This window comes from Mesocricetus auratus, unplaced genomic scaffold (assembly GCF_017639785.1).
Source record: "Mesocricetus auratus isolate SY011 unplaced genomic scaffold, BCM_Maur_2.0 Super-Scaffold_100015, whole genome shotgun sequence".
In the NCBI taxonomy this organism is placed as follows: Eukaryota; Metazoa; Chordata; class Mammalia; order Rodentia; family Cricetidae; genus Mesocricetus; species Mesocricetus auratus.
In genome coordinates, this window is record NW_024429198.1 from 43822747 (window position 1) to 43836399 (window position 13653).

The window sequence follows — 13653 nt, forward strand, 5'->3', positions numbered from 1 at the left end:
GACTTGAACTCCCAACCCTCTTGCTTCCCCTTCCAGGTACAGCGTTCAAAGATGTTTGCCCTAACACCTATGGCCTTGGTGGTGAACTCAGGGCCTCATGGATACTAGACAGGCATTCTGCCAGTGTCCACAGTCCTAGACAATCAGTTTTTCAAACACATGTTGCGACTTTCCTGCCACTGTGGGGTCCTCATGAGTAGTCTTGAGCCCTGTTTCCTTCTGCCTCAGCCCAGGGTTTTCAGTAACCATCCTTACATCTTTGGAGACATTTTAAAATTCCCCAAGACATGTTTTGTATAGAGATGTGTGGACCAGAATTAATTAAGATGAGATAAGTTAATGTTGGATCCGTTGAAGTTAGAAGGCTGAGTGGCCCCAGCAAGTGAGCGTGGGTGGGCTGAGCCCTGCAGCTGGCAGAGCTGTGGAGAAAGGACAGCAGTAAGTGTCTGGTGCGCCCATGCTGGGTGCTTGATGGACGGGACCTCAGGGAGAGAAAATGCCTCTGCTGGACCGGTGTCAACATATTTTTTCCCATTTAAATGATAAGATGGTATGCGAAATAACAGGCAAGACTTGGTACCATGAATAATTAATTCCTGTGGTTCTCGGGAAGCTAATTTTAGCCAAGATTATGAAGCAAAAGTAGCAGTGGTTAGAGTGGCTGACCTGTAGGCAGGGGATGGGATGGCCAGCACTGTGTTGAGAGCAACTGTCCTTAAGAGCAAGGTCATCACCCCCTCACCGGTTCCTGTCCTCCACTGCCTGCTGAGTGGGCACCAGAGTCAGCTAATGGAATCCAGGAGCCTGGGCCACATCTAGGCTCTGGGTGTGCTGTGGAATGAGAGTGAACAGCTTGTGTGTGGAGGGCAGTGTAGTCGTGACACAGACCTCCCAGCTAAGCTTAGGGGTCTGATTGCTGCTTTGGGCTCTTCACAAGCAAGCTGACTGCCTGTTTGCAGCAGCAGCTATGGGATGGGCAGAAGTACAAAGGAGATGGGAAAAGCGTAGCAGGTCAGCATTCCAAATATATTGAATCGCAGTCTCCCTCCACAACACACCCGTCCACAGGAAAGAAGTGCGCATGTATTCTGACCATGGTTCCCCCTGTCTGCCTGTCTCAGGTAGGATGTCCAGGTAGGATATCCCCAGGCAGAGGTGTAAATGTTCATATACACAGATACACAGGGTTCACTTTGTCTCTCCTACACACACACACACTCACCTATTTTCATGTTGGGCACAATCTAAATGTTTAGTAAGATGGACTAAATAAGTTGATACACGACACTTGTTGTGTATGTACTGGCCATGTATTTGCATAGTGAAAAATTAGCAACATTTTTTTTTTCGTTTAAAAGCATATGACTTTCTTTTCCTCTTCTACAATTTACAGAGATCTGGATTTTGAACTCGTTTCTAGTTTGAATTGAAGATTATGTTCTTGTCTGTTTTGACTCACTTGGCCCTGGTTTGGTCTCCTCATGGGCTTACTGTAAGCAATATTGGCTAATGACTGTGTCTCTGTGGGGAATGAGTGTGTCTTAAGGGTCTTCTCAACCTTGGGTGGTGAGTTTGAGAGGTCAGACCAGCTGGTAACACCCTTTGACCTTTTCTACAAATAAAACTGACTTCATGTGTGTCCTGTTTTCTGTTTTGTTTGTTTTTGAGGTAGGACTTTGCTCTACAGCTAGCCTGGGAAACCTCAACTTCACGATCCTCCTGGCTCAGCCTCCCAAGTGCTGGTATTGCAGGCCTGCTCCACCATGCCCCGCCCTTTATGTGTAAAGTTTGGCTGTGGTCTAGCAATGTTAGCGTATCTTTCTATTTATAGCTCTATATTTACTGCCAGCTCCTTTGTGGCCACAATTTAAAAGTTTATTAGGCAGCCTGTTATACTGAACACCGAGACCTCCCTTGCTGGAAGAACTGAGGTGTCATCCAGGTAGGGGAGCCAGGAGACACTTCGCCTCTTCAACTCTGTGGCGTTGTCTAATCGGCTTGCTTAGCTTACCCCTGGCCAGTGCATGGAGTTATGGAATGATATGTCCTGTTTACCAAGTGCTTTTAAAGTAAGTCTTCTAATACAATGCTTTGTTTGTTTCTTCAACAGAAATCATAGTCCGTTAATGAGTTTTGGAGCCAGCTTCGTCAGCTTTTTGGTAAGTTGATATCAAAAGAGATGTTGCTGTAAAACAATCTAAACCAATGCCTGTTTGCCTGCCGACTGGATATTGTAGAAAACCTGAGGCTTTTTTCCCCATTAACCAGTGTCCGTGAGATAAATGTTCTCCCCCACTTTTAAAAATAAAATGCTTATATATAATTTTTAGGTTACATTTTTCCCAACCTGACATTTTGTTTGTTTGTTTTAGAATAAAAATCTAACTGATAGTCCTTCAAAGATTAAGGTTGTGTGTGACAAGACGAAAAGTCTTTAGTAAGAAAGGTTAGCTCCAAAACTGAGTGACAACAGCCTAGATGATGAGTTCAGAGAGTGAGCTAAAGCGTTCCGATACTGCTGCTTGCGAGCGGAGGAGTCGGCTCCAGTCAGGGTCAATATAGGAAGCCGGGTGCTTTTGTTTTTCAGAAATGCTTGTCACACAAGCTAGTTTTAAACACATAATTGAAAAAAATTCATCATAGAATTTTGTAATGGGGAAAATGTGCTGAGTAAAGACTAAAGGGAGAGAAAATTTGCATTCAAGATTGAAAAAGATAGCAGCCAGTGGGACTCTTGTAGACGGCCTGCCTGGTCCTCCACCTGGACCAATAAACTGTGTTCTCACTCAAGCTATTGGCTTTCTCTCAATGGAACAGAAGTGTTAAGACCTCCCCTTTGTAGGAATGCCAGCTCCATATCTAGGGGAAGATTGTTCTAGCATTAGTGTCTGTCTTAGTGAAAGGGTTTGTTGTGGGTCACAGTTTGTGGTATAGTCCATCATGGTTAGAAGTCACAGGCAGGAGCCTGAGGTAGCTGGTCACACTGGAGCCCTAGTCACACTTAGAGGGTGTCCAAGATCCCAGGAAGGGCATGATGTCACACACAATGCATAGATCTTCCCACCCCATAGGCCTTCCCAGGTGATTTTAGAGCCCATCAATTTGACAGTTGAGATTAGCCGCCACGGAAGCCATGGAGACAGAGACAGAGGGTCTTGGCTAAGTAATGTGGTGAGGAGAAGTGGAGAGTTAGGTTTCATCAAAGCTGACATACAGCAGCCTGGAGGATGGCAGGAAGGACAGGGGGCAGAGGGGACTGAGGTCTGGTTTGGCTGTATTGCTAAAGGCAGTTAGAGTAATGCCAAAGGAACCTAGAATGCCAGCCCCGCCCAGTGAAGAATGGAAAGACAGCAGACCCACCAGGCCTCCAGAGAACTGCACGTCCTGTCTGTGTTGCCTGTTCAGCTCAGAGACCTCAATTCTTTCCAAGGTGCTTTGGTATCTGGTAGGGGCAGAAGTTCAAGGTCATTGTTGTCTGTATATTGACTTCAAGGCCAGCATGGGCTACATGAGACCACATTAAAAAAAAAAACTAAGCCAACAAAAGTCCACTGTTGTACTGGGTACAAGTCACAGAGGCTCATCAGATACTGAGGAGTGACTGTAGATCATGCAAAGTGAGTTCCTTGTGGGTAAGTCCACCCTCAGGATTCCTGTCCTGGTAGATTTCCCAATGGTATCTACTAATTATTCCTTTGCTATCATTTTTTTGTTCAATATTTAATCCAGGGATCCACCAGTGGGTACAATGAACTTCCGAATGGGACACTGTCATAAAAACTGAATAAAAAAATTATAGAGCATTTCGATTATGTTTAATTTTAAAAAGAGTATAAAAGACAACTATAAAGACATTCACCAACACATGCTGGCATAATCGAGGTATAAAATCTCATTTTCTACTGAGATTACAGTTTCTTTAATGCTTAGGATGTGCTGTAACAGTGTGAGCCTTTTTTACTTGGCAATAATTGAGATGATTTTCCTAGTTTGGCATTTCATGGCCACAAAGCCTGCCATTCCTATGCTTACTGATTCATTCATCCTTTCTGTTTCCTGGAAGAATGCCATGATGACATTCGAGGAAGAGAAAATGCAGTTGGCGTGCGATGACCTCAAAACTACAGAAAAGCTGTGTGAAAGTGAGGAGGCTGGAGTCATTGAAGCAATCAAGAATAAAATTAAGAAGAATGTGAGTGACGTGGCTCTAGCCTGTGGGTGGTCCCATTCCCTAAGCAGGGGTGCTGAGCTGTGTGAGGTGGGAGAAAGCCGGATGAAAGCAGCGCGGGGTCTTGACTGGGTGTGGTGGGACTCTCTGCTTTAGGGTCTTCCTTGATCGCCCTGAAAGATGGACTGCAACTTGGAATTAGAGATCACATAAATCCTTTTTTCCCTAAGCTGCTTTTGGTGAGGCTATTTTCTCACAACAGAAATGAAAACATCGTAGCTCCTTGGTGGAGGCTCTTGGGGTGAGGGTGTCCTGTGTGTGATTACACACGCAAGGATAGTGGTCGATAGAATAATCAGATGCTGGCATGTTTCTGGAACCCAGCTCTTGATCTAAATTTCTGGGGAGTTGCTAGCCTTTGGTTATAAGCAAAGTCTCAGTGAGGTCACCATCCAGGCTGGGAAGGAAGCCCAACTGTCAACTGTGTACACACGAGGACTTAAGCTCAGTCCCAGAATCCATATAGAAGGCCAGGCAGGATGGCATGCGCTTAATCTCCAGCACTGGGAAGGCACGGATGCATGGGTCGGTCTGGCTTAACCGGTCTCAAACAGCAAGGAGGTGTGGCGGTGAAGCCTCCCTGGGAAAAGGCGCTTGCTGCCAGACCTGACAACCTGAGTTCAAGCAGTGGGGCCCAGGGGGTGGACTAGAAAACTGACTGTCATTGGCCCCTGCTTGTGTAGCCACACACGCAGGTGAAATTTAAATTAAAAGACAAAACAAGATGGGTGGTGTCTGAGGAGGAGCCATGCCTGACACTGTCCCCCGACCTCTGTATACTTGTGTAGATACATGCACACAAACACACAATAGATCATCATCCATACTGATGGCACTGTCTGGGTTTCATACATGTCACACACATGACTTAATGCATATGTGTTGGTAGTCATCATCAAGTGCTCATCTTCGCTCTGCTTCCTTGGGTGAGGCCTGCCTGGTCTCATAGATGTTAGCGAAGGCTTTAGTTCTGGGATTGCAGATGGGCACCGGCACTCCTTACCTTCTTTTTTTTTTTTTTTTTTTTTTGGTTTTACGAGACAGGGTTTCTCTGTATTGTTTTGGAGGCTGTCGGTCCAGCCCGGCCTCAAACTTTCAGAGATCTGCCTGCCTCTGCCTCCCGAGTGCTGGGATTAAAGGTGTGTGTCACCACCGCCAGCCCACTCCTTACCTTCTGTGTGAGCTCTTGACCTGGAGCTCAGTTCAGCATGCTTGTGCACTTGGCTTTACCTGCCAAGCCATTACCCTGAATCCCAGAACATTAGTCCTTTCCACTCATTCTTTGGTTCTTCCTGCCTCTGTCACCCCTGCCTCTGTACTCTCCTGCCTGGGGCTCTGATCCCTGGTGAGTTGCCTGTGGAGGTCCCATAGCTGGACAGCTACAGTGTTGTACTTTATTGTACATGGTAACAAGGTCTCTGTTTTCTCTAACTGTAAGGTCATTCCCGTGCCTGGCCTGGGTCACTCCTGCGCTATGTCGCTGACATCCATGATGGGCCACTCGGTAGCTAAAGCGGCATCTTGTGCTGCAGGTGTTCCTCACCCCTCTGGCAAGCCTGCATGGTGCATGCTGCTGCTGGGAGGAAATGCGAGCATAGCTGTCAATTTTCTGTACCAGCGACTGCTGGACTTGACACGGAGCAACAGTGACCATGATGGATTATGTTAAAGCTTAGAAAAATGAGGTGAAACGGTCGTTGTGTTGTGTTCTCCATGTGCACAGTTGACATACATGGTAAAACATGTCATTTCTGCACCACTCTGAAACTATGTACAGTTACTCCAGACAGTCTGTTCAGGGATGCTGTGTGGTCTTGTGTCACAGTGATTGTTTTTTCATTCCATTTAGAAACATCCTTATGACAAAGACTAGTATTAAAAATGTAATTTGACTTTCTGCTTGTTTTTACTTACATCTCTTAAATTTCACGTATGGTTTCTGATCTAGTTAGAGATTAATTTTTTATTTCAGGAAATATTTTGATTAACGGATATATGTGTAACCAGTTTCTAACCCTTGCATTTCAGTTACCACAGCAAAGGATGCACCCTAATATTAGTGTTCCCTAAAGACAGGCTGTAAAATGGCCTTTTAGGATATCTGCTGTGTGAGGTGTGTCATATATTAATATCTTTCATTTGCATTAAAAATTTACATTGTCTGAAAATAGATGACTCCCTTATTAGTTTTTTTTGCCATTTTTCATGTTTCTCATAAGTTCCATTCTCATCATTTACAATGACATTTACAACTGTTGACACGTTTTCAATTGTTGACACAGCCCAATCGAAGCGGGTGTGGGACCCCAGGCCTCCAGGATAACTTGGTCTCGGTCTTGGATTTGAATGTCCACCAGGCTTCACAGCTCCTGTGGGAGTCATTCTGTGCCATGGAGATGCAGATGCAGCTATTCGGAGACTGTGCTTTTCTTGGCTGTGATATATGATATGTTTTCTTCACAACACAGGTTGATGCCCGAAAATCTACCCCTTCCATGGTTGATCGACTTCAGAGGCAAATCATCATTGCTGACTGTCAGGTCTACCTGGCTGTGCTTTCATTTGTGAAACAAGAGCTGTCAGGTAAGCAGGAGCTGTTAGCGCTGCTCCCTATTCGGTGGACATATCATTAGTGCCGTTCACTATTCGGTGGACACATCATTAGTGCCGTTCACTATTTCGTGGACACAGCACTAATGCTGTTCACTATTCTGTGGACACACTGTTTTTTGTTTTGTTTTGTTGTTTTGTTTTTCAAGACAGGGTTTCTCTGTGTAGCTTTGTAGATCAGGCTGGCTTCAAACTCAGAGATCCACCTGCTTCTGCCTCCTGAGTGCTGGAATTAAAGGCATGTGCCACCACTACTGGGGAATTTGTTTTCCTTTTTTTTTCCTGTGGGCACATTGTTAATGCTGTTCATAGTTTTAATGCTCTTCACTATTCCATGGACACATATTTAATGCTGTTCACTATTCCATAAACAAATTTTTAGTGGTATTCACTATTCCATGAACACAGTTTTAGTGCTGTTCACTATGCTGTGGACACATTTTTAATGATTTTATTATTCAGTGGGCACAATCAGTAATACTCTTTTTTATCTTAGAAAACACATGGCAACGCTCTTGTTTTGTGTGTGTGTGGGGGTCATTACTGATTTGTTATTTAGGAAACTGAAACTATGGGAGCTTCATGTGTGCTCAGTAGGGTCCTTTAGTCCTGAATTTTGCATCACTGTCTTTCTTTTTTTTTTTTTTTTTTTTTTTTTTTTTGGTTTTTCAAGACAGGGTTCTCTGTATTGTTTTGGAGGCTGTCCTGGAAATAGCTCTGTAGACCAGGCTAGTCTTGAACTCACAGAGATCCGCCTGCCTCTGCCTCCCGAGTGCTGGAATTAAAGGCGTGTGCCACCAATGCCCGGCTACAGTCTTCAGTCTTAAGATAGTTTTATCTTTCTTAGAGAAATGGCTAGTACCTTTCATATGTGGGGGCATACGATAGTGCCTTGGTCATCAAGTTGTCCGTGTTTTTCTTTAAAGTGAAATCAAACTGTTTTAAATTTCAGCTTCTCGGGAAATTGTTTTGAGCTCCTTCAGTGTCAAGTATATCAGGAACGATTCCCTGCTGTCCTGAGAGCCTGGTGTCATAGCAAGCTTAACGAGCTCGTGCCCTGTAGTCAGCTTAACGAGCGTGAGCTGTGGTGTCTCTGCTGTGCACGGCACACTGCACTTGTCCTCCGGGTCTTGCTGCTCCCATTTCCTGAGGAGGATGGGTTCAGATGAGTCTGGCGCAGCACGCTGTGAGACGGGTCTCTTGGATCCTGACAGAGGAAACCTGCCACGTGGCCGAGCAGGATTCACATATGGGGAAAAAATAAAAGAGAAGAAAACGCTAAGTGGAAATCAATTCAAATTCATACTCAGAAACACATTTTCTCTCAAACCTTAAATGAAGGCGATTCTCTCCACTCCCTGTGAAATATAATTCATACTTTTCTTTCTAGACAACGGGAATAATTTCCTCCCATCGTCTTCTGTGTCCATTTCTGTCTTCTACTTCTGTTTTGCTTCGGTTGAAAGGGAATTTTAACTTTTTCTCGTTTTGACTGCTAGCATTTAAACTTCAAATATCTGTCTTTGTTTGAAAATATGTCCTGCTTTTACCATTGTCCTTTTCTGTCTGTTTTTGTTCTTTTCTTCCCTGTGACTTTTTCTTATTCTCTCATCACCTTACTAAATGACAATTTTAACATGCTGAGAGCTCATGGTGAATGTGACTCCCAAAAGTCGGTCAAGGTGACACACCCCACCTCACCCCACCCCACCCTATCCCCACCCACCCCCCATCCTGCCGAATCAGAACTGTACAGTGACTGATACCAAGGGGCAGCACACCTTACCTGAAACTGAAGTCATCACAAGAGCTCTTGATTATTTGTCATTTTGGCATTCTTTTTTTTGATGCCCAGGTGTTCTGGTGAGGAACTTGTTTTAGCCATCAAGAAAATGATCTTGCCAGGAATGGTGGTGCCTGCCTTTAATTCTAGCACCAGGAGGCCGAGACAGGCAGATGTCTGAGGCCAGTCTGGACTAGTTCCAGGACAACTAGGGCTACACGAAGAGATCAGTCTCAAATATAAGATGACTGGGCAGTGGTGGTGCACACCAGCACTCAGGAGGCAGAGGCAGACGAATCTCTGTGAGCTTAAGGCCAGCCTGGTCTACAGAGTGAGTTACTGGACAGCCAGGGCTACACAAAGAAACCCTGTCTCAAAAAACCAAATGGGGGAAAAAAAAAGTATAAAGAAAATGTCTTAAGAGAGGGTAACCAGGTGTGTTGGTACACAAATCCCGCTAGCTGGGGATTGAACAAGCCGGGAGGATCCCTTGAGCCCAGGAGTTCAGGACCAGCTGGGCAGTAAAAGAGCACACTTCCCTCTGCCTCCCCCTCCCGACCCAATTTTATTTTTATTTCTGTGTGTCTGGGTATGGTATGTGTTGAGTGACAGTACCCTTGGAGGCCAGAAGAGGGCATCAGATCCCTCAGAGCTGGAGTTTGATGTGGTTTTGAGCTGCCTGGCATGGGTTCTGGTCACTGAGCTCAGGTCTTTAGGAAAAGCAGTCTTCATTTTTTGCCACCGAGCCATCTGTCCAGCCCCGAGATGCTGCCTCGTAAAGAACAGAAATTAGTCACTAAAGGGAAGGGCCAAGCAGATGCAGTGAAGTGCTTATGTGAAAGTTGCCGAAGGATGCAGAATGGGTTCATCTGCGCGTCGTTGGCCCACTCAGCACTTACCGGAGTCGAGAGTGTGAGCACTGAGCAGGTGAGCAAACTCAGGCATGGTTCCTCCTACAGTTAGACCATCAGACCGCATTCTTTGTTTCCGAGTATTCCAATTGGAAAATGGCAACACCGTTACAGAAATACTGCGAAGTCGGGTTATAACCTCTGCTGTTACCACCTGGAAGGAAGATCCTCTTCCTCTTTATATTTCTGAAATATTTTTAATGAGCCTACAGTACATTGTCGCAGCTCTTCCCCGTACATGGCAGTTCTGACAGGATTCCTGTGGCTGTTTCAGAATGCAGTTAGAGACCACAGCAGACATTTATATTGCTGATGGGCCACGGCATACGTAGTCCTTGTGGGCATTTGTGTGTTCTTTACTGTTTGTGCCTTTTCCGTTTGTTGGTCTCCGTCTCGTGTATGAGTGGAGTGGAACCCATTCGCTTCTGACTCACTAATCCTATGGTGGTGCTGGGCGCGTGCCCAGGGCCTCCCTGCACTAAGCGGTCCTCTACTGTGGGGGCCTTGTTCTTCTATCCACGAATTGCATCTGACAGGAGCCTTTCTGGGCTTTGCTCCCCTGGGTCTGCTGCTGACGGGGGTGATGCCGCCCCTGCCGTCAGACAGTTGACAGCATTCTTGGTTTTCTGGTTTATTGAATGAGATACTGAACCTAAAGGGAAACTCTCAGAGGCTCACAGCCTTGAGTCATGGCCATTTGTTTTAGGAAGAGTTTGGTGTTTCTTCAAACAGTGAGCTTCACCCAAGTGATTTCGTTTACGTTATTGTTGGACTTGTCTTTACTTTTGGTCTGTTCAGCTTTTCTGAGCTGGGTCCCATTCGATAGCCCAGGTCAGCCCCCAACTCGTCATCTTCCTGCCTCAGATTATAGGTATGTACCATCATGCCTGGCATCTTAGAGAACATTCTAGATGGATACACTTAGAGAAAAAAAATAGGACTACAAAGCTCTTGTCTTCAGAGCTCTTCCCTCTGAGCAGGGGGCACGCACTGTTGGAGCTGTGAGGGGTAAGTCTAACTTTTTAAGGAACACTTGTGTCTGCCTCACTTTTGACAAATCACCCATCATCTCCCTCCATGTGCCAACATGACCTTGCATCTTTATAACTACAATCCGAGGTTCTTTGTCCCTCTTCCCGCAGTGAGCATGTAACTTTGTAATAAGAAGTTGTGTTGGAAGCCTGCCTTGTAGCCGTTACCCACCTGGCTTATTCCTTGTCACCTTTGTGTTTGAAGGGAGCCCTGTCTGCTGGTTGTGTGTTGGCACAGTGAACGCTCAGGTGGCCTTCCTGGCCTTTTCCTCCCTTTCTAGGGAGACAGCACATTTTCCTACTTTGTCACTGAGCTCTGCTGAGACTGTCTCTTTGCCCCCAGTCTGGCTGCTTGTGCCAGCACCTCCTTGTAGCCCCCAGTGTGGGTGTCTCTGACCACTCCCTGACATGCTCCTCATTTCCAGTGTCACTAACCCCTGCTGCTGGAGCTGTCCTACAATGTGTGACACCTATGCTTTGGACACTTAGCTGGCCTGTGTTGCAGGGTAGAGCCGAGTCCCTCTCATGGATAGCAGGTCAGAACCCACCCCCTTCTGGCATCCTGTGTGCTCATTCCTCAAGGTTTTTTGAAACAGCCTTGGCAGCTTGTGTCTTAGTTCACATTGCTCTGACTGGAAACACACTGCTTTCCTCTCTTGCCTAGTCGGGTGTGGCCTGAGCCTTCCTCTGTCCTCATAGGCCTCGTCAGGCCTGTCTGGGTGACGAGAGGGGAACCTCGTGTGTGGCCAGGTGAGCAGCTGTTACCGGTGATCAACATTGTCATTTCCAGACCTGCTTCAGTATCAGACTGCAGAGTTCTCGAGAGTGGGACCTGGCTGGTCTGTGTGCTGTTCTCCTCTTTGCCCACGTTTCAGCATTTGCTAGGAGTCAGGCCCAGTGAGATGACAAGTGCTGATGGCCAGAGATGAAGGAGGGTGAGCCTTGACCTGAGAATCACGGTCTAGCGTGGAAAAGGGATGAGTAAGTTCTAGCCCTGGAAGCTTCTGTGGCCAGCAGGTGTGGAGTTACAGAGGCGGCACCAGGAACAAGTGGTTCTGACCCACGGTGAAGGTCAAGGTTCTCTGTCCTGTCCCTCTGCAGTTATAAGGAATGAGCCAGACAGGGAGGGGGATAAGTGCTGGCCTCGAACCCCAGCACTTTGGAGGCTGGGGCAGTAGGATCTGGCATTCAGGGCTATCCTAGGCCACAGTACAAGACTGCTGGAAACAAAAAAAGCAAGAGTCCATTTACTCCTCTGTGTCTCAGGAGCATGGCTGGTGCCACACCCTGGTGCGTGGTGAGTGTGTATTCTATGAATGAAAGAGGAACACACGGGGGTGATGCCACCTGGGAAATCAGTTGCCAAAGGAACAGGGAGTCTGTTAGAAGTCTGGTGAAGACAACGGGGAGGTTGGCTGACTGGGGACACTAAGTCACCTGCTGTGCTGGGAAGACAGGTCATTTGGTAAAGTGCATGAGGAGTTCCATCCCAGAATCCACATGGAAATCTGGGTGTCAGCGCATGGGGCACATTCCTCCCAGCTGTGATGGGAGGACAGGTGGCCCTCTGAGGCCATTAGCCACACATTGCCACCCACTCAGCAAGCTCCAGCTATCTCAAAGGAGGTAGACGACATTCCTGAGAAACAATACAATACCTTCCATACACACGCTTACACACAACCGTGCACAAACATCTGCACACGTGCGCACATGCCCACACACCAGAAATCAGCTTTGGTCCTTTATAGTCTGTTCAAGGGGTCTCAGGAAGGGTGAGCCTGACTGATCTGTGCCGTGAGGCTCCTAAAGCAGACTGATGCTCTTGCCAGACACGGTCCCTGTGGAACACGACAAGGTCAGTGAAGTATAACCGATGCTTTCATTTTCTAAGAAGCCACCCTTTCCAGGAAGGATTGCCAGCCCCATGGGTGGCAGGGCTTCCTGACCCCCTCCCTATCTCCCTGCAGATTGATGTGTGGCCCTCACGTGATAGGACAAATGGTCTGTGGTTTCCTGCTCTTTCCGCCTTCTCAGGCCCAGGAGATCACAGAGGCTGAATGATTTATATCTGCCCTTTCAGAGGGGCTGGCAGAAAGTCATGCCGGCCCTGAAAGCTGTGTTTTCTGCTGAACGGAAGGCAAGTGCTCTTTGGAGGCACTGCTGGGTTATAGGTAGCCCAGCATTTTCCCCAAGCAGAGCCTCTCCCCTGCAGAGTTGGGTGCCTAAAGCCAGATGCACTCTCCTGATGCGTAATCTGCACGCTAAGTGGTCTCCTTCGGAAGGGAGGAGGGAAGTCCTGGAAAGTCTGTTCCAATGCTAAGCTGCATGTAGTTGATGTCTGTGTATTACCTTTGCTTTGTATGTAGTTCAGTTTCTAGTCTTGACCAGTCCTACAACCTCTTGGATTTTTAGTTTTACTTGCTTAAGATAAAGCTTGAGTGTGTGTGTGTCATGGTATAATTTATCCTCACAGACATTAAGACCAAAGTGCTGTCTTAGGCATGAAATCACTGTATTTTGATTTGGTAAGAACGGGGTTTTCACTGAGTTCCATGCAGATAGGAATCGATGGATTTTTCTGTGGCTTGCCATTGCTGCCTGCTTTGTTCTCACGCCTCTGCTGGGAATCTAGGCTACAACACTTCATCTTCCCAATGCTGTCCCCTTACTCCCAAGTTTGGACATTGCCGTGGTTCTTTGGCTGCCCAGCTTACCCCTCAGCTGGCTTGTTTGGCCGCAGTGCCTTTGCTCCGCCTCTGTCCTGGTCACCTGCCTGCCTCTTCCTCCCTGCTGCTTTCTTGTAAATCAAGACTCCACTTCCTTCACTAAGGGAGACACAGTTTCCTTTTCAGGAGGGAGAGAGAAGGAAGACTTCAGGTCCTTGCTACATGGGGAAAAAAAAAACAAACGTTGAGAAAGCCAAAAGGGGTTTTGCTCCTAAACCCAGGTTTGTTTAGGCGGAGGCAACAATGTCCATGCTCTTCCTAACGAAGGGATTTGGGAGAACACTCTCAATCTCGGGTTCACCCGGGTCAGGGTCTGAGGTGGTGTGCCTGTGCACTAGGTCATGTTCAGTGAACTAAATAC

At 46.8% G+C, this 13653-nt stretch overlaps 1 protein-coding gene across 2 annotated transcripts in view; it reads left to right on the top strand.

Annotated features, from left to right (window-relative positions):
* Positions 1–13653, top strand: part of Ttc39c (tetratricopeptide repeat domain 39C) — an 84803-nt gene that overhangs the window by 37451 nt on the left and 33699 nt on the right. Inside the window, exons 2-4 of one of the 2 annotated variants that reach the window (XM_040757847.1) lie at positions 2111–2159; positions 4064–4192; positions 6697–6811. In XM_040757847.1, coding sequence (XP_040613781.1) covers positions 2111–2159; positions 4064–4192; positions 6697–6811 — 293 coding nt within the window. Of the gene's footprint in view, positions 1–2110; positions 2160–4063; positions 4193–6696; positions 6812–9015; positions 9549–13653 lie in introns of those variants that run through there. The other variant, XM_040757848.1, reaches the window with a different exon arrangement.